The 21,012-nt window shown below is 40.7% G+C and overlaps 1 protein-coding gene across 2 annotated transcripts; it reads right to left on the bottom strand.

Moving 5' to 3' along the window:
• Positions 1-1,418: 1,418 nt before the first annotated feature.
• On the bottom strand, positions 1,419-20,415 carry map3k9 (mitogen-activated protein kinase kinase kinase 9). 2 transcript variants are annotated; one of them, XM_086274397.1, is made up of 11 exons: positions 19,750-20,415; positions 18,120-18,533; positions 12,461-12,641; positions 9,549-9,697; positions 9,058-9,233; positions 8,290-8,530; positions 6,314-6,436; positions 6,016-6,181; positions 5,772-5,884; positions 4,624-5,400; positions 1,419-3,668 (listed from the first exon to the last, which is right to left on the bottom strand). In XM_086274397.1, the coding sequence occupies exons 1-11, from the start codon at positions 20,135-20,137 to the stop codon at positions 3,214-3,216; spliced, it is 3,183 nt and encodes a 1,060-aa protein (XP_086130523.1). In that variant the 5' UTR covers positions 20,138-20,415; the 3' UTR covers positions 1,419-3,213. The 2 variants fall into 2 exon arrangements, with proteins under 2 accessions (XP_086130523.1, XP_086130524.1); XM_086274398.1 differs by having other exon boundaries at positions 6,016-6,157; positions 19,750-20,414.
• Between the last annotated feature and the right edge of the window lie 597 nt (positions 20,416-21,012).

Genomic DNA, 21,012 nt, shown 5'->3' with positions numbered 1-21,012 from the left:
TTTAATATATCTGTTTAATGTTTGGCAAAGGGATAGCAGCAATAGCCCATCCTGTAGCATTAGCTGCAACAAGGGACAATGATAGCTTTCCTGTTTTAAAAAAAGGGTTTGCAAAACTACAGAAACTGTACTGAAAATGTTTGCATAATCACTTAGGAGAAATATTCAGTCCAACACTCCACATACAAAGATTCTTTAGATACATCATTTCAAGTTGGTGGCTAATTGGTTGCTTGCTAGCAGATGGGTAACAAAGAGTTGAAAACTCGATTTTCTTTCTTCTTTTTCAAAGTTTTAAATTGAGGATTTATAGATATTTTTGGTCAATTTAGACCCTTAGCGGATTGCAGAATCATGTTTCGAACATTATTGGATATTAAGTTACATTTTTCTTAAGTTGCAATTTGATGCTAATGCTAATATACATAAAACAAACTGCTACTCAGTAATTTTTCAGCAGCTTGTATATAATTTTGTCTGTTGCTTGCATCTGAGAAGAATTATGGTTTATAGTATATCTTTTTTAATAGTTTCCACTGTTTTCTTACATTTTTAGAACAGTAAAGTTACTGGTAGAGAATAATAAGTTTAAGCTGACATGAAGCTGAGGAGACCCAAAAACTTTGGCTGCCAGGTTTGTGGGACAAAAGCACCAGTGGCCACATGGTTGGGGATTATCAGAGTGCATTGGTTTTCATCTGCAATCTGAACATATGCATGAAAGCTTAAATGGTGATTCTAAATTGTCTGTAGGTGTACTTGCAACAAACAAAAAAAATGTCTATCTCTCTGTTTGCCCTGTGATTAACTGATGATCTGTTCAGGGTGTATCCTGCATATCCCGTAAAAAGCTCCAGCCCTACCAAGAACCTATATCAGAGGTGGGCAATTAATTTTTCCCAATGGGCCAAATGAGAAACTAGGACAGTTGTAGAGGGTAACACCAATAAGCCGAACTCAATCCTACTCAGTATTATTTTTATCTTATCGGCGCAGCCCCCCACAACAGTCCCAGTTTCTCATGTGGCCCCTTGGGAAAATTAATCACCCATTTCTGCCCTAGAGGGAAAAGTGATTAAGAAACTGGATGAACATTGTGAGGCATGCACAAAGGAGGCTGCAGAGAGTATTACAGCACATCGGGTGTGTCATCATGAGTAGCATCAGCATGTATGTGCTGCTCTGTTGTTGGTTTGGTATGTTTTGGGTATAAATTGAACATTTCACATAAAATCTACATATTTTTTTACATGCAAAATAGTTCACTGGGATAAGCAACACAATTTACTCTTGAGCTACTCAAACCCTACTGACTGGCCTAGTGAATACACGCTTGTGTTATCATCATCATGGCCCATAGTCACATAAACAATTGTAGAGCCTTAACAAAGAAATACTGATCCAGTTAAATAGTTTACTATGATTTTACTCAAGTGTGTTCCAGTGCAATACAAATCAGTCATTAACAGTATTGTTCCCAGCATGAGCAACAGTTCAGCTTATTCGTGGTAACGTTTCAGACATGACACCTTAAGTTTGTTTCAACTACTGCCCATAGTTGAAATACCGTGTTTCTACATTGAGCATGAGCACATTCTGAAAAAGCATTCACATACACAAGTACATCGGGTCACACTTAGAATAAAGAGAGCTGAAATATAAGAGGCCACTTAACATTTGGAAATAAAATGAGAGAATCAGGCATTGAGACTGAAGTCAGAGAATATTTCTGTTCATTTTTTTTTCACATAAGTGTTGCTCTATTTTAATGTGGTAGATTTACAGTCAATTAACAGGATTAACCTCTGGCAGAAGCACAGTAAATCATTCCTAAATATATTTTATTTTGTTATAAACTGCCCTGTCCAGGAAATTAAAACAAGTAGAATCTGTGAGGAAAATCCCAGTTTAAATGCATTTAGCACCTATTTATTTCAAAGCTGCTACCTTGTTATTTTTTTATTTAATAAAATGACTAAAAATTGTCATGAAATTAATTTTGATATGTAGCTGTGGTCATGAAATCTGTTGAATAGTGCAACATCAGATCAGACCGAGTGTTTATTTGCACAGATACTGAAAACCCTAAAAACATTTATGGAAATCATTAATAAGTGTCAGAAGGCAAATAAAACAAATTATATAAAAATAAAACATCAGATAAATTAATTAATAAATGCAATGAAATAAACGCAAATATAAAAATAACCGAGGCTAAACTTCCACATGCCACCAGGGCCTGATTGAAAGTGAAGTCTTTCATCACTGAGGCTCACATAACCTAAAAGCCACTTTGTATCCCTTATTACATCATCTTCCTAATCAACAATTTATGAGGCAGACAATTTACATAGTTACAAACACAAAGTTCCCTTTTTAGTTTGGAGAAATGTTTCTCTTCTGGCTGCTCTTGCAGGGTTACACCAAATAGTAGACAGGAGAGCGAATGGTCTCTATTTTGAACCCAAGCGGTAGTGACATTCTTCTTTATGGTCACCATACAGAGCTCGAGACGACGTCAGACATTAGTTAACGGAGACCGTTTCTAGACTGTAGGTTGCTAATACAAAGAAGTGCACATATTATACTAGAACATCCCCCATCACTGGGATAGTGGAAGTGACTGGTGACAACAGGTGGTCAGTACAAAACAGGAATCCATCTGCCATGAGAACAGGAGTGGGTGATATACATGAACAGAGGATTTCACATAACACAATGCTTTTACAGACAAGCAGAGCCAGAGGTTTTTGACAGTGGGAAAACCTGATGCTTTACATTCATGATGCTTTTCAAAAGTGCACTTTATTAAATGCACAATCTTTAACTCAATCTTAAAATCAACACAAGTATGCAAAGCTTTATGTAGGTGAAAGCCATTACTGACTTTAGTCTGAAAGAAAAAAATAAATGACACATGAAATCTCTTTCCTCTAATGAACAATCGAGCAGGCTTGGGTCGGATTATATTTTCAAATTCTTTTATTTTTTTGTTTGAGCAGTTTTGGATGCAAGATTTAAAGATTTACTGCAGCAAATGCCAGAAAGGGAGTGTTTTCACAGTAAATATCTTCCTAGCATTTACGACCACTGTGTAGATGGAGAAAGGTGAATAAATTCCAGATTGCCAACTGACCCAGATTTGTGGTCATCCAAAAGCTAACAGCAGGTAGAGTCTCCATGTTGTGTTGGACCAGTGAGGGTCAGGCTGGGTTATGACCAGAATCCTGGTTTGTAGCGGTGAGGTGAGTTTTTAGGAAGACTCGTCTCCGGTCTGCAGAGTGGGATTGTTCCATCCCGATACTGTCCCTCATCCAGCTGATCCAACAAATTTTCATTCCGGCGTGGGGAGTATGGTGTTGGGGCCTCCATGGGTGTGGGTAGCACTGTTGAGTCTCTCCCGAACTCTACAGTGGGTGGAGTCTCTGTGCTTGAGGTGTGGGCAGGGGAGTCGCCGTTACCTAGGGTCTGTCCGTTTCCCCTGGGCCTAGCTTCTGCCCAAAACACATCGGAGCGCGCTCGTGGTGAAGGCCGAGGTCGTGCCACAAAGTCCAAGGTTTTGGGGCGTTCAGGAGGACAGCGACGGCGGGGTGTTGGTGGGAAGACAACATTTGGATTGGGCAGCCGAGGGACCTCTGAACAGTCTTCTTTTAACACTCTGAAGCCACCTGTTGTAGCAGAATAAAAGTTGGCTAATTGTTTGGCAAAAAATTAGGATATTATTATTAAATATCAGCTAGTGGGAAATGATTCTAAACAACATCATCCGATTAAGGATGCTTTACCTACAGACTGTATATAAACGATGGACATAGTAGAAATGCTGTGACTCACTCATTAACTTTGCTTGAACAAGACATTATGAGGTCCGACTGGGAATTCACTTAATCACAGGAAAGGTTTTTACTGAGGTAATAGAGCAATGGCGCAGGTTTTTAGACTTTGCAACAGAAAATCTTTTAGCAGCTACACATTTTTCAGAATGGAGGCAGTATATAGCTGCAATCTAGCATCTCTTTGCAGATTTGTAAGCCACATCCACATTTGTCTTTGGTTTTACCTACTGAGAAAACATTTAATTAAAATAAATATGATTGTTTAAATGTTGTCTTTTCCACACAGTTTATGTTTTTTTTCAGCTAATGGCTAATGCAATGATCACAACATAATAATAGCAACATGCTGGTGGTGATGCTTAATTAACACTGTTAATCCTGATTCCCAGGCTTCTGTCTTCCTTAGATTTATGTTAGACATCATGGGAACCAGAAAAACAAATCCAATTAGTCCACAAAACATCATCCATCCATTTTCTTCTATCTATGTAGTTCAGACTTGGGGGAGACTTGGAACTTAACCCAGTTGCCATAGGGCGAAAGGTGGGTTACACCCTGGACAGGTCGCCAGTCTGACACAGGGTTAACATAAAGAGACAGGCAACCATTCATGCTTCATAACTGAAGAAGTTTCTCAGATGAGAGGTGAAACGTCTTCAAGAATCTTAAAGAAGTCCAGTTGCTTTTCTTTCCAAGCTCCTTAGATTACTAAGACCTAGATGACTGAGAACCTGCACAGACCATTCATACTCATAGTCACAACATGGCAACACAGTCAACACTTTACCTGCGTTTTCTAATGTTGTTTTTTCCGGTAATGGCTCCAGATTATTAGGTGGGCAGCTCTTCTTGATGGCTCCGTCTGATGGCGTTCGACGGAGGCTGCGTGAGGAACTTGTGGTGCAGGGAACATGTGTGGGTGTGAGCGACTGGCGTGGGTTGCGCTTGAAGCTCTCAAGGTGTGTGTTGACCAGTGGGTTGATTGGAGTTTGGATGGCCTGATGCTGTGAGACATGAGAGGGAAGAGGAGGCTGTGTGGGCGGTGAGGCAGGGCGGCAGACCAACAGCTCCTCGCTGTCAGAGCGCAACAGCGAGCGAGTGGAGTTGCAGTCAGACACTGATGATAAAGATAGCAGTGTGTATGAGGAGGGTAAGCCTCGTTCAGGTAGTGAAGGTGCCGACGGTTTGAGCGGGCTTTCCCGCCGGAATAGTCTGCGCGTCGGGGGGCTTGTGCTTCGCCTCTGGCTCCCCGTTCTGTGGAAAAAGCCCTCCCAGCGTGGTTTGATATGCTCTTCCGGTTGGGCCAACGTTAGCAAGTTGTAGCCCAGCCCGACGGCTGCAAGCAGAGCCCCACAGCCCAGCAAAACCAGTTCAGAGCGTCTGCTTCCACCTGGGCTCTTCCTGCATGGTGGTGTTCCTGGCACCTGACTGCTGAGGCAGTATTCATCTCCATCACCATCAGCAGTGGCAGCAGCAGTGTGGGTCTCCTTATGGAAGGGAATGCAGAGGTAGGACTGACCAGGAGCTGCTCCTGGTTCAGTAGTGAAGCAGCAGTCTTCATTTTCTGAAAAAAAAAAGTACCATGTTTGAACTATAAAACTTATTTAATTGGTTAAACAACATAAACATAAAACTAGTTTCTTTCTTGATATATTGACAGAAACAATAGTGTATGTTTAATAGTGGAAATGACCTGAAGTCTATTAGTATTTCAACTCCATCTTTCTAAATTCAGTTTGCTGAAAGTACATAATCTTCATACAGCTGCAAACATGCACATCTGTGAGTCTGCCAGGCCAACCACTAAGAACTGTGTGGGAGTGAAATAGCTCACTTCCAGCCAGCCTGCCACCTTTAAGCTACAGCTCCCTCTAATATAATGTGGAGTGTGCATATGTCAGACAAAAACAGATCTACTACGCTCTTCCTGCTCACCCATCTCCACAAGGCTTGGCACTCCAGGCACTGCTGGGCTGTGTCTAGGGGATCTGCGGAGGTTTGGGGCACTGCAGGACCGTTGTCGGCTGCCCTCATGGGGAGGCTTCACACTGTGAGCAAGAAAGGGTTTTGTATTCCAAATCATGCCTTTTAACTCTGGAAGCAATTCCAATATTGGAATGCAACAAAAAAAGTATAAGCCTTACTCCACAAAACCTCAGCAAAACTACAGTCTCCTCACCTTGCATCAGCGCTATGCTCCCTGTAGGGGCCACATCCACGAGTTCTGCCCTTCTTTCTTGACCCCTTCCTCTCACTTTCCTCCTCATCAGGTTGAAAACAAGTGTTGCGACCCCAACCTGTACAACCTTCCCCCGGCGTGACTGCAAAATGACATATTGCTAAATCTTTAGAAAGAAAATGCAAAATGGGTTTTAAAGAATAGTAACAAATAAAAAAGGAAACTACACGAGCCAATAACAAGTTTGATGGAAAGTTAAGTTATGGAATTTAATAATAAAAAACTGTATTATGCTTACGCTGGATGGCTCTCAGGCGAGGCAACATCGGTGGACTAGTGGGAGGGCTGGAACCGCTGCTAAGCAAACTCCTCCGTCGATCATGGGAAGGAGATGCCTGCACAGTGATTTTGTGCTGAAAATCTAAAATATTTAATCAGACTTGCATTAGTTTTTCTAATTGTGTATGTGGTACCTTAGTAAATGCAAATCCAAGACAAAAAAAGTAATATGAATTATAATACATGAATAGCTGGCAGCAGTAATGGAGAACAATTTTGATTAATCTTTATTTCTACAATGTCTGGACTGATAATTGAGTGCGTATGTTATTAAAATCATTGAAAATTGTCAGAGTTGTACAGCATTATGCACAGATACTGTATAAAAGATGGACATCACACATTCATTTTACACATTCACTGATTTGAGTGATTTTTAGAGGTCCCGATTGTCTGATTACAAGCCAGTCCGTATCATGCATGTGCACATTCACTCTCTAACAACATGTTAGCGTGTGGCTATGACCATTAGCGAGTTCTTCATTGTGAGTGAAGAAGACACAGTTCGTTAAAATAGGGCTGTAGGGCGGGTTGTTAAATATGAGTCCACTTTTAAAACATGTTTTAAAACCCATTTTTATTCTTTGGCCTTTGACCTCAGTGAGATTTAGTTTCTCTTGTAATGAAATTAGTTATTAACTAACTAATTAAATATTTTTCTTTTATTGTACTTATTGTAATTTTGTTATTTAGTTAGCTGTGGTTATTTTTTTTAAATGCTGCTGCTGCTGCAGAATTGACCTATCAAAGACTCCAATCCGGCACACTGGATGCCATTTGAAATTATGAAGGCGTACACAGATTTACAGTTTTATAGATTTTCTATTAATAAATACACCCTCCCCCCCAATTTGCCATCCATACTGCAATCAAGTAGTTTCACTGGTCCATCCCACTAATGATCAAAGTCAGTAGTATGTGGCCCACAATATAAAATGCATTTCACATCCCTGTTGTAGGGGGACCACCACGAAAATATTCATACCAACAAACCTAAATCACCCCCAGCCAGCTGAGCATAAACATTTCAGAGACACTAACAAAGGAAAAGTGGCTAAATTTCAAGCTATCCAGAGCTCAGAGCCAGCCACACGCCAGTAGCCTTGGTATGAGCCTCGGTATGAGCAATGAAAAGACAAGTAAAGAAGTGAAAAAGATTGATGTCCTGCTGTTTGGTGAAATTAAAAACATACAAGAAAGTGAACAAAGACCCTGTCATTTATTTTTTTTATACAAATCTGTCAGAACTGCTTTTGTTTTCAAGATAATATATGTCAAGTAAAGGTAGGTATACCCCAACCCATTTTCTTTTAATTATTTGCAGCATGTTTTCATTTTCAGTTGTTTCAGTGAGACAAGTTCCTGCAACTTACTCCATTTCAGGGAAAAATGTAAGAATTTCTGTTATCATAAAGAAAGGGACTTACTGGGACATACTGCCTTCACTTGTAGGGCTTGGAAGTGACACCTATCTTTTATATATAGTCTGTGATTACCCATGAGGAAACTATTGCTATTATCTGTCATCTGAGTGTGACGCCACACCCCAGCTATGTTGACTCAAGTGACAAAGTTGAAGACAGCTCGAAGCAATGTCTCAGTGTCATCACAAGGCCATATAAAAAGCTTTTTATGAGAAAAATTCCAACTAAGAGCAATAAAAGCAGCAAAAACCACACATTTGTTAAAGATCTTGTCAGTATGATTTACTTTATTGATCATGTGACACTGTGCTTGTCATGCTGATGGGAATGAGTCTTTATGAACAAACAAAAATATAATTGGTAATAATTACAACTATTTGCATAAACAATGGGGCAAAACATACAGGCGGAGTCTATAAATTCATTTCAGCTCGCTATAATCAATCAAGGGTGAAATATTGTATAGTGCAACTATGATTTTTGTTTAAGTACCATATTTTGTTTTCATTACCTGAAGGCAAGCTAATCCTGTTTCCATCCTTAAGTTTAAGACGGTTGCGGCGGAACTTGCCCTGCCTGCTCTCCACATGAGGCTTTTCCTGGTAGAGCTGGTGAATGATGATATTGAGCTCTCGCTCCAGGATGTGGATCTCACGTTCAGCTAGTTCCTGCTCCCGCCTCCTCAACGCCTCCTCCTGATACTTCTGCTGCAGTGCCGCTCGGGTCAGCTCCTCCTCCCACGATCTCAGCTCCTGGGAAATCCAAATACAAGAGGTGAATTTAAAACAACAACACTAAAACGTACAGCAAAAACAAAGCTGTATTTACAGTGAATGGGAAAAAGAAAAGCTCAGGACATCCCAAAACTGGGGTTGTTTTTCAGGAGTTTGGCTCGGCCCCTTGGTGCCAATGAAAGGAACTCTTAATGCATCAGCATAACAAAACATTTTGGACAATTTCATGCTTCCAACTTTGTGGCAACAGTTTGGAGATGGCCCATCCCTGTTCAAACATGACTGTGCATAACTGCACAGAGCAAAGTCCTCGAAGACATGAATGAGTAAGTTTGGTGTGGAAGAACTTGACTGGCCTCCACAGAATCCTGACCTCAACCCGACAGAACACTTTTGGATCAATTAGAGGGGAGACTGTGAGCCAGGCCTTCTCACCCAACACCAGTGTCTGACCTTACAAATGCACTCCCCCCCCCCCTCAAATGACTGTAAATCCTAACCAGCAATTTTCCAAACTACCTGCATCAAAGACCTCTCATCTTTACCTTTTCCTTGGTCCTCAGCTGATCAAACATGTCCTGGATCTCCAGTTTCCAGTCATCTTGGAGAGAGTGGAAGGATTCTGCTGGCATTTCAAAAAAGCCTGACTCCTCAATGGCCGTCAGCTGGTCTAGGATAGCTGTGAACTGTGGCCGAGAGTGAGGGTCTGGGCTCCAGCAGTCTGTGGCACCAGATGAAACACAATCCAAGCAAATTTGCTCTTTAACTGTTTCCAGAAAGTAATAAAATATTCTGTGCAAGTTTGATGCTTGTAAGTTATGGTTCACAGAATCTGAACACACAGGAATCTTGTAGTTAACCATCTCATTTTTAATAAAATAAAAAAAATAGAAAGAAAATCTGTGGTATGTTTGGGAAAACAAACTACCATCTGGTTAACATATTTGCTTCTGAATCTCAAATATATATGTGATTCCTTTCATCTAAGCTGAAGGGCGACACTTCACATGAACATTAAATTATGTTCTTTTCTTACCCTCCATAAGACGTGCAAAGGGCTCAGGACAGGTAGACGGGATTGGCAAGGCCATTTTGTTCATCGCCACTCCATAAGCTACTGCCAGACCATCGATACCACGAAATGGGACTTCTCCAGTCAGCAGCTCCCACAACAGCACACCATAACTTTTAGATTTTTTAAAAAGGAAAAGATAAAAAACAGTTGCTGAAAAAAAACCCAGAAACTGAAAGATTCACGAATTAAATTTGGATATATAACTGAAAAAAACAACAACAAAAAAAACATCAACAGGTTCTCTGGTGTGCTCTCAGGAGAAAGGAGCTTAATGTACATGCAGAAGTACTTGCACAATATCTGTCAGTGTGCCTCTAAAGCTAAAAGTGTGTATGAATATATGAATGTTAAGTACGATGCTTGCTGAAAGAGACTGTGAGTGTTCACCAAATCCATTTTATTTGAATAAATGTCAAAAAAGATTAGTGTGGCACTGCATTTGTGCACCACTCATGTAAATACCAAGGTGAGATATAAAAAGGTCAAAATGAGAAAATGTCAACAGGACAGAAAAGAAGCTCACAGATCCATGTGACTAATGCTGGAGCTAAATAACCAAGAAATCAAATAAATCAGGAATGCGTGAAGATCAGTGTATGACAGGTTAGTCTTCACAGATTTAAATCAGAAGGACTTGGAAGTAATGACACAAACTATGACCTGACTGTCTACACAGTTTGTTCACCTATATAGCAATTAAACAGGTCAAAACAGACCTCTGTTCTTAGGAATTACTGTATTTGATCTGTGTTTATGCTACATCAGGGTGGAACATTGATTAGGAAGAAGAAATAATTCCCCTTTCTTGTCTGCACTCTTGAGAAAAGAGTTACTTTTATAATGCATACTTCTTGGTCTTGGCTCCCACAATTCTCACACTATATGTGATAACGTGAACAAGTTATTAATCCAATAACGTCAGGGAACTTTGAAAATTAGCCATTTTTAAAGTCTATTCATTCATTCATTCATTCCTTTAACTGGCTTTCCAACCAGGGTGACAGAAGGGTTGAGTCTATCCCAGTTTTCATTAGGCGAGAGGTAGGGCTGCACGATTAATCGTTAGAAAATCGCGATCTCGATTCATACTTATGTGCGATCTCATTTCCAAATGACAACGATTTAAAAAAAGAAAAAGAAAAAAAAAAAAGAAGGACGACGACGACGATTGTACCGCATTTTGATCCGGGACGTACTCTGCATGAAAACAAGTGCTCACTCTTCCTGCTCAACAAATGACAAGGGCGGAGCCTTATACCACGTGATACAGAACATTTGTTGTTTTTATGTTTATTTATTGTTTTTATGTTCAGTCTCAACTGTTACGAAGTTGATGTGCAGTTAATAAGAGCAATAAATATTTATACTGGAAAAGAAAATCGTGAGAGAATCGTGATCTCAATTCTAAGTCAAAAAATCGTGATTCTCATTTTATGCAAAATCGTGCAGCCCTAGCGAGAGGTGGGAGACAGCCTGGACAGTACATCACAGGGCTAACACAGACAGACAGTCAGCTGTTTACACTTCACCCCTACACATAATTTAAAAATAACTTTTTATCCTGACATGTTTGTGTGGGAGAAAGCCGGAACACCCAGAGAAAACGCGTGCATCCATAAGGAGATCAAGCAAAATCAACACAGAAACGCCCCAGGTGACCAGCAGGCTCAAAGCTGACGGTGCTAAACCCACCACCAATATGCTTCCCACACTGAAATGACATACCCAAATTAGACATTCAAAGTGGAACAATTGTCATCTCATTTACATACACTGATGCTTGAGTTGGTGTGACTTGGCTTCAGACTGCTCTTGGCTCTGTATGATATCTCAGAGTGGGGATATCCTCTTTGCTGTCACTTCAGGAGTACAGCTCTGGCTGAGAGCACAGACTACCCACCCACCCACTGTGTAACCCTTCTGTTAATGAAGGGCAGCCAATCAGAAGAAAGCTGGGTTAAAGGGTTTGTGAAGGAAGCTAAAAAGGCCTATTTCAGATGCATGAACTGAGAGGATTCACCAAAGGACAGCACAAAAGATAAATTTAAATTATTTTGACCTGTAAATCATGCAGTTACTCGAGCACAGTTTAAGAATAAAAGCATGGAGATGGAAATGAGGATATAAGGCTAAATCATGATATCTAAATCCTCCAAATAAACAGGGCATTGTTATGTATTTTATTAAATATTCTGCTGATTATTTCCAGACAAATATTCCTTCCAGTTGATCAGAACATCCACTGACATCTTCAGATTGCTAATTTAGTATGACCAATGATCCAGACACCCAGTGATACACCACTGGAGACAAATATTCATATATTAGAAGCTAAAACCACCACATGCTTGATAGTCTTGCTTAAAACATGACTGCAAAGTACTGTAAATCAATCAACTAGATGACCGGCCTTTTCAACTTTTAGCATAACAAATAACACTGAAATGAATGTATGGGACCTCTGCTCTCACATTAAATATGGAAATGAAAACACATGAGCTAAGTATGTGCAGTATATCTTAGCAGTTATGGGTGTGAGGGTTGCAGGTGTTTCTCTGTACACATTTCTGTAAATCAGATATGTGATTGCAAAAATATTTAAAATATTGATCTTTTTTGCTTCCTCATTATCCGTTGGCATAAAACATCACAGTGCATAAAGCTACGGTTACATGCACTGCATTTGTATACCCTTCTCATAAAACTCAACATAATGTTCTTGTTCCCATGTGTCAGTCTGTGCTTTGTCACTATGGCAACTGCTGCCCGGGCTGAACTTTTTTCTAGTGCGTGGTGTTTTAACCGTTTCAGACCAGTTCCACAACATGATGCTTTTGGTTTTTTTCCCTGCAAAAACACCCTCCCCTGCCCACCTCCAAACGTCGCTACCCTTGGAGAATGTAGATGAGCGGATGACTTCAGGAGCCATCCAGGCGTAGGTGCCGGCAGCGCTCATCTTGGTTGTGCGGTGCCACTCTCGAGCCAGTCCAAAGTCTGTGATCTTCAGAGTCTTGTTGCTGAGATCTTCCATCTCAACCCTCTCAAGGATAAGGACTGGACAGGGTGGCAATGTAGGAGGGGGAAGTGATGAGGGAATTTTATTGCATGATGGGGAAGAGGTTGGAGGATGTGGGAAGGGGAGGTATACGTGCAGATTGGTGGGAGGATTGACGTAAAAATAAAAGGTTTCAGTAATCGCCATCAGAAATGTTTAAATGTTGGGGAAGGCAGCAGCAGGAGTACCATGATAAAACACAATGCATGTGGAAACGCAAAAAATTGGACATGTAATGATTGAACAAAACAGGGTGCGGTTGGTGGGAGGCCATGATGAAAGGATTGGAAGGATAAAAGTGGAGAAGAGAAAAGGAGAGAACAAACAGAGAAACCAAGAAATGGTGAGCTACTCCAGTAAAGCAGAGATGAAAACCACCACCCTTGATCAGTGACAATCCTCTCATTATGTATTTTAACAACACAAACCTCAAATAAACACTGATAATATGCTTAAACTACACAAATACCCTGCTGTGACACACCCATTTTCACCATTAGGCATTAAAAAAAAAAAGAAAAAGAAAAAAGAACCCAATCCCAACATGCGCAAGCCAAACAGGACTCCTCCTAACCACATGCTCCTTCTCCCCCATTCAGCTCTGCACTGCCAGACCATCTGCTGTGGCCGTGCCCAGTGGAGGGTGTGTCTGCAGGCTGTGGTGCACATCAAGAACCCCCTTCATCTGGTGCTCATGTGGCTCTAATGCTAGACAGGCAGTTTTCAAAGAAACTGAAACCAAACACATGGCTAAAGTAACTCCTGATAGGGAACTACAACATGAAACAAACACAGCTGATTCCCCTTGAGGCCAAAAATGCTCCTCTCACTGTAATGCGCAGTGCTTTAGATAAGAGCATCTACCAAATGGCTATGAAGGAGAGGCCAGAGAGGCAGTGGAAAGTGTTCAGATATAAAAATGGCATACTGCCGAGTGGGATAGAATGAAAAGCAAAGCTATGTGTCATTAAAGCAAGAGTTGCAGTTAAGCTGGTTTTCAGGTCAGCAAACGATGGAATATAAGGTTAAAATAGGATGTGGTGGATTAATAAAACTGTTTTTTAAAATATGGGCCAAGTTTTGACCATGTTTTGTAAAAACAGTCATACCAAGTACACTTCACGCTAGAAGAGAAGCTTGAGGATGGCCAAAAACACAAAGTCTCTGGAGACCAAGAATGTGCAATAGTTCAAGGAACTCCCAACTTTCTTTGTAAACAGAGTTATGCAGCTCTAGACCAGACAGTTATCTGGCCAACACTGCAAGTATGACTGAAAATGAGACTTCCACATAGATCAGTTCCTGTGTTACAAAAAGAAATCTTAACTTTTCTGCCTTTTTGGGGGATTAGTTGCATGATGCTGCCTTCAAACCCTTCATTACCACAGCAGCGTGTGACTAGGCAGTGTCTCACTTCTCTAATCACTATAATTCATTTGTCTGGATGTTAAAGAGACCTACTTTATAGAATAAAATGGGGAATTTTTCATTGGGGAATTTCTTAAACTAAACTCAGATACATGTACCTAAATATGCCCTAATTTCTGTTTAATTTACTATGCATAAAAAAGTTCTACAGACAACATATCTAATGTTGAAACGGAGAATAACTGTCTTCATTTTAAGTAAGTGTTCATTTTGAATCTAATAGAAATAAAGTTGACGATGAGTATCTTTACTGTTGAATTGTATCATATTTAATCCTGAAGAAACTGAAGAACCTGACAAGACCAGTTGGTGTAGTTTGGAAAATGAAATGTTCTCCCATGCTCGAAAAAGGATTTCAGTTGCTCAACTGCAGTTTAAAGCTGCAGTTACATGATATGTACTGAGAGTTCTTGTGTCGTCAAACCCAACTTAACACCAGAGCCGAATTTATATTTAAAACGGTCAGGGTTGATTTAAATGAGTGAAACAAATGTTTGCATATGAACCAGAAAGCATTTTTTTTTTTTTTATTTCAACAGCTTAGAAGCCCCTTTGTTGTATTTTTTGTTTAATAATGTGTCCCTTTTCTTTTCAGTGATGCACAGGTGTGGGCTGTAAACCAGTTAGCCTTGCACCTGTAGCCATGATCTCCCAAAATGTGCAGAATATGTTTTTGCATTGTCTTCCTGGAATAAGCAAAGGCCTCGCCTGGAGATGTCATCTTGATGGCAGCATACAGTCATTGCATAAAGAAAATACACCTACATTAACTTCTACAGTTACACATATTTATTTACCGCTTATTATTTTTGAATGTTACATAGTGGTTTTTCAAAATATATATAAATATAAATATTTGGTTCTTAGCAGCTTTACTAAGCCAAAATGCAGAATGTGAAAAACTCAGTACACCCTTACTGCTCCCAGTAAGTAGCAGCCAGTTATGCTAATCAAATACACGACTTGATTAATTGATCATTAGCATGTGTGATCTCCCCTATAAAAGCAGAAGTTTTGGCAGCATTCAAGTATATGTCAATGCAATTCCAAGGAGGAGAGATACTCGGAATGACCTTAAAGAAGCAATTGTTGCTGCCCATTAGTTTGTGAAGGCTAATAAGACCATTTGCAAACAATTTGAGATTCATCGTTCTGCAGTGAGAAAGATTCACAACTGAAAAACATTCAAGAGATTTGCCAGTCTTCTCAGGAATGTATGTCCCAGGACATTCAGCTCAAGGTCAGACAGTGCCATGCTCAGAGAATCCAGTGTCAGACTAGCATTTAACATGCTAACCAAGCTTGTAAAGTTCATGGTAAGGCAAACAGAAAAAGAATGAAAGAAGTTCGGCTTTAAGTTTTTCCAGCAGAAAGCTCTTGTCTCTAAAATGAATGTGGCTATCATTAGCATTGTATCATAGCTACAGTAAGCTGTGCTGCAATGGAATAATGTCCTTTGGACAAACGAGACCAAAGTGGAGATGTTTGGCCATCATGTATAGCGCCAGTTTGGGAAAAACCAGGCACAGCATTGGCACAAGCGCCTCATACCAACTGCAGAGCACTGTGACAGGTTGTTTTTTCCTGCCACAGGACCTGAGCACCTTGAAGTCATTGAGTCGGCCATGAACACCTCTGTTTACCGAAGTATTTGAAAGTCAAATGTGAGGCTGAAGCTTGGCTGAAAGTGGGTCATGTAACCTGACAAGCACAGGAGCAAATTTACAACAGAATGGCTGAAAAAGACAAAAATCAAGGTGTCACAGTGGTCGGTTCAGAGTCCAGACCTCAACCGGACTAAAATGCTGTGCTAGGACCATCAGAGTGCTGTGCATAAATGAAGGCTTGCAAACCTCAATAAACTGAAGCATTGTTCTGAAAACACGAGTAGACCAAAATTTCTCCCCAAAAATGTGAGATAATGATAAAGTCAAATGGAGAGTGATTACTTTATGCTAATATTACTGAAGGTGTTTCTACAAGCTTTTGACTCATGGAGCATACTTAGTTTAAAAACACTGCATCTGCATTTCTGGCTTAGTTTTTGTTAAATAAATAATGTAATATGTTGACATATATCATGTGCATCTGAAGTTATATTTACTTCAGTTTAAGACCTGCTAAAGACCAGATATTTTTGTTTTTTCCCGATATGTGAAAGCTTGGAAATGCCAGAGGGTGTACTTTATTTTTAAATGACTGTAGGTTTCTGACAGTAAGCTCAAATTTTGATTTGTTAGACAAAAGGACAATTTTCCATTCAGCTCAGTACATCTTAAATGAGCTCAGGCCCAAAGCAGCTGTTTGTGTAGAAACAGTATAGAATACATACAAAATATAACTGAGCATTACAGTATAGGCCTTTAGGCATTCACTCAGAAACCACAGCACTGAAAGGCGAACAGTTTGATTGTTAAGAATCAAATTAAGAATTAAAGAATCAGATTAAGGAATCGCCAAGGTTTTTACAATTCATGCCAACAGTGATATGAGTCAGCAGTGAATTAATTACAGAATTTTTACCTGGGAGCCAGAAGACTGCTGCCAATCAATTATTTTTCAGAGTTCTCCTGTGCATCTAGAGAGTTCTTCAAATTCTGAAGTCCTCCATGTTCTATAGACAATGAACTCCCCTGAATCTTTTTTTTTTTTTTTTTTTTTTTTACAAAATAAATATTATTCTTTCACTGTCAAACTATATGACCATTCTGTCTTTTGCAGACTGATGGACCCCCCCTATTACTAATAAAAAATGTAGAATCTGTGGGATGTTGGTTTGGTGCTTAAATTCAGTCCTGTAGCAGTCCTAGTATCAAGGTCAATGACTTCATGTGTTGTTTTTGTAGTAGTTTAAACTTAAATATAGGGCTTGAAATTGTTTTATTTACATTTTAGATAGTATCTTAACTTTTTGGAAGGATTTTGCAGTCTCTAAAGAAAAACAGATAGATATTCTTTCATGTTATGTATGTCTTTGCTAGGTAAACTAAATTTTGAGTCACAAGAAACAACGGAGGGGGGAAAAATAATCACTGGCATAACTCTGAAATAGCTAAATGACAACTGCGGTGTCCTGCAGCGCTCCTGTACCGTGATGAGGACATGGGTTTTCCCCTAATTTCCCAGGATGGTAACCAGTTAGACTGACTTTAACGCTTTAAAGCACCCTATTGAAGTGCGGCGTCTGAGCTGATCACTGCAGAACAAGCCAATGGCAGGGAAGAGGCTTGGGCTATGTATTGTCAGAGCCTCCAATAGGCAGTCTGGGACAGAGCATTGGGCAAATCCTCACTAATAGGCTTGGGATTTAGGTGATTCAGTTGAGTAAAATGCAAGATTACAACTGCTCCATAAACACACACGAAAACTCCTTTTCCTCTCTACTCTCATTCCTGAAGTGAATACAAGCAGTGCAGGTCACAGAATGAGCATTACTTTCAAAATTCATTTCATGTGGTACTTGAATAGTGCATCAGCGGAGCTATTATTGTCCCAGAAAGACTGTAATATGATATATCTTTGGGTGAGGGCTGTTTGGAGGTGTTAAGCACCAGTGATTAGTATCAGTGACAAAGTCATGTCAGTCTTTGCAATCGTGGCATTGCTGGGTGTAGATAATAACTTCTTGGCCTCTCTTTTGTTTGGCAATTACATTCCTTATCGTATCTAAATACTGAAAACTAATGCTGTCGACTTAAATAAAAGTCCATTTCAGCATATTTCACGTTTTGCCCACACATATGGCAAGACTTATGATGTATCACAGACCTTTATTGCTTTGAATGCTATAACTTATGCATGAAAGACATCAAAGGCACAGACAGTTGTTCAATTAATTGAATATTTCACAATAAAATAGTAAGCCATGTCTCTAAGAACAAAGCCAGATACTCTTTTCTTTCTTTCTTTCTTTTTTTTTTTTAAACATGTTCTCTTCAGGAAACCTGTTTTTCAGATCAGACACACAATATGAAAATTGGCCTTTTTCACCATTTTTCAGCATTGGTTCTTAAACTTGGTAATAAAAAGCAAAGTGAGATGACTCTTACTGTTGCTGGACTTGAGATCCCGGTGAATAATGGGGACAATAGCCTGGCAGTGGAGGTAGTGCATGCCTCGGGCAATCTGCACAGCCCAGTCAACCAGAGTACATGGAGGGATGCGTTTCCCAGCTAGAGCCCGGTTGAGAGGGCCTCCTCGGGCATACTCCATTATCAGGCACAGGTTAGGCTCCTGCAGACACACTCCCAGCAAACCCATAATGTTGAGATGGCTGAGCATGGCAAAGAGCTTGGCCTCCTGGCGAACGCTCTCCATTGTCTGCTCCAAATCTTCATCGGGGTCCCGTCGTGCTGCCTTCACCGCCACCTCTGCACCCCGCCACATTGCACGGTAGACTTTTCCAAAACCACCAACCCCGATAATTTCTTCCAAGGTGAGCTCTGAGAAATCAATCTCAAGAACTGAGAAACAAAGAAGACACATATGAGACAAACATAAACATCAGCTAAGTGTATTTGTACTTACAGCCATCCAGTGACATTAGAAGTCAGGGTCAACCTGTCTGCAGCCTTTAGGATTTCCCCATTTTGCTTTTCAACAAGGTACATGCTTGCTAGCAAGGATCATAAAAACAGGTCATTGAGTTGAAGGAGGCCTTCTTAGAGCTCTAAGCCACCCTGCTGCCCCAAATTCAGAAACTATCCCTCTTGCTGTTACACAAGGATAAGCATCTGTCCTAAAATCTGGCTAGAATGTCTGGAGAAGGAATAAATGCAGGTTATATAGAAAAGAAGGTCTATGTGCTGATGTGAACAGACTAAGTGTTTGAGGCTGTATGTGCTCATGTTGTAGAGTCCTAACAGTAAGCAGACTGACCTTGATGAATATTTCAGGTGTGTGAAAGTAGGCCAGCTGCCTCAGTATGAAGACATGAAAGCCAACAAGACTCAGACAGCTGCTAACAAAGACAGCTGAGGTGGTTTGGTCTGCCCAAATAGCATGTGATAGTTTGTGTTTTATTACCTTAAAACACCTGCATATGCTCACATGCAGATTTGTAGTTATCAGTCAAAAAACAGTGGCTTTGTACCTGTGTTTGGAGCATCTTTATTGCTTAAAGGCCAATAAGAAGGAAGAGTATTTTCATTTAGGGCTTCACAGTTTAGTACACATAGCTACTTGTAATTATGCTCAGTGTATCTTTCTGAGGCATTGGCCCTACATTTCCCTCCAGAAGTTACTTTTTATTTTTCCCTAAGAGAAGAATTTTACATTTCTTTCTCTCTTGCACCTGGACACTGGACAAAAAATCCTTTCTGAAGCACATAACATCATTCAAATTTCATCTAAGAATATCTACAGGATTCCAGTTCTGTGACAGGCTTCCTGCCTTGTATCCTGCACACTTTGTGCGTTGTAATTTGAGAACTGAGGTGGGGTGCATCACTGTTTGTTTGAAAGGCCGTGTGATGAATAGCGGTCCTGAAGCTGTAAGGATGCTTGGGGCATCCTGTTTCTAGGCCAACAGGAATGCACTGCGCCTACCATGACACAGCACTCTACGTGGTTTTCCCCCTCTGACAAAAGATAGGAGAAAAGACTGCAGCCCTGTGCTCCTTTTCAGTGATAGCACATTTATTTCATTAGCAGAAGTATGAAGCACAGTGGGATACTCACGGTGCAAAGGAGGCACGGGGTACTGCTGTTCTGAAGTGGCCCGTATTTCCTCCGGAATGCCGGTGCCTTTGCTGACATAATTAGACGGGAAGATGCCTACCCGGTCTGCTATCATACCGGTCCACCATCCCTCATCTCCTGACACCAGGGAGTCCTTGGACAGGACTTCCACCAGATCCCCCTTTCGAAGGCTGAGCTCGTCGTCCGCAGTCGCTTCATAGTCGAACACGGCCGTCCAGAAGCCCGGTGCGGCTGGTCCCGTATCCGGCGCGGCGCTGATGCCATTTGCCGGTGTGGGCCAGCGAAAGACATCTTCCTCTGCTTCTTCCGTTGAAGAAACGCACGCCTTAGGACTACTACTGTCCAAAGCGGGTTTGAAGACATCCATGGACGCGATCCATAGGGACTACCTGGATCACTGCAGGCGCATCCACCTGGCGCGGCTGGCTGGAGGCTCGGTGCGCCCTGCTTCTACAACACACACACACGGAGCTAAGTAGCGGCTAATCCGGCACACAAACACTGCAGGAAACCACCATCCTGCTGCATCGCACGCCCCTCAGTCTCAGCTGGCTGCTATCAAACATGCAGCGCCTGGTTATTTTCAATGCACAATCCTACACCCAATCATCGCTGCAACTTCTCGGACGCAGTGGTCTTTATTCTAAGCCAATTGTGCCAGCGTGGGAATCATCCCCGGCGTCCTATTGGTGCACAGACACGTCAACAACACTTTATTTCCCACCCTTGTCCCAAGACAGTGTCCTTTTATTTAGTCGTTTGCCTTCAGAAAACCAAACAAACCAGAACAAAAATACTCAAGTTAGAGTTAAATTCCATGCGCAATTTCCTGAAATACAAAACAAACAACCCCAAAACAAAACAAAAAGAAAACAGACAACATAACAACCCTCACTATTTTAGTAATGTGATTAAAGAATGAGTGTATATAGATAGCTGAAATCCAATCAGCTGGCATTCTGCAACCCACTTTTATATTGATTTAATTAATTCCAGCCTATTTGCAAAAACTATAACTATCCTTAAATGTTATATTTTAGAAAGTCTCCATAGTGGAAATGCAATAAAAGTGATCTACTTGTTTTCTCAGCCTGAATGGAAACCACAAGTGAACAAAAGAAAACAAGTGTGAACAAGAGTCCTCTGCTTCAGTCCACTTCCTGACACGTTTTATAAGAAGCTGCTTGCAGTTTTAATTTGCACCCTGTATTTGCACGGATGCAACATGGATGTAAATAAATA

This window comes from Aulonocara sp. 'chitande type north' Nkhata Bay, linkage group LG19 (assembly GCF_057382095.1).
Source record: "Aulonocara sp. 'chitande type north' Nkhata Bay isolate Kocher_YH1m ecotype deep benthic linkage group LG19, A_spYH_male_GT1.1, whole genome shotgun sequence".
NCBI classification, from domain to species: domain Eukaryota; kingdom Metazoa; phylum Chordata; class Actinopteri; order Cichliformes; family Cichlidae; genus Aulonocara; species Aulonocara sp. 'chitande type north' Nkhata Bay.
This window is presented reverse-complemented; position numbering and strand designations above follow the sequence as displayed.

What these genes read in the sequence shown, in the direction of transcription:
- map3k9 (XM_086274397.1), bottom strand. Translation starts at nt 20,137, where the DNA reads ATGGATGTCTTCAAACCCGCTTTGGACAGTAGTAGTCCTAAGGCGTGC. An exon ending in AAGGGTAGCGACGTTTGGAG is followed by an intron (nt 9,698 to 12,460) that starts GTGGGCAGGGGA and finishes AAAATCTAAAAG; the next exon opens with TTATGGTGTGCTGTTGTGGG. An exon ending in TCGCCTGAGAGCCATCCAGC is followed by an intron (nt 6,182 to 6,313) that starts GTAAGCATAATA and finishes TTCTTTCTAAAG; the next exon opens with ATTTAGCAATATGTCATTTT.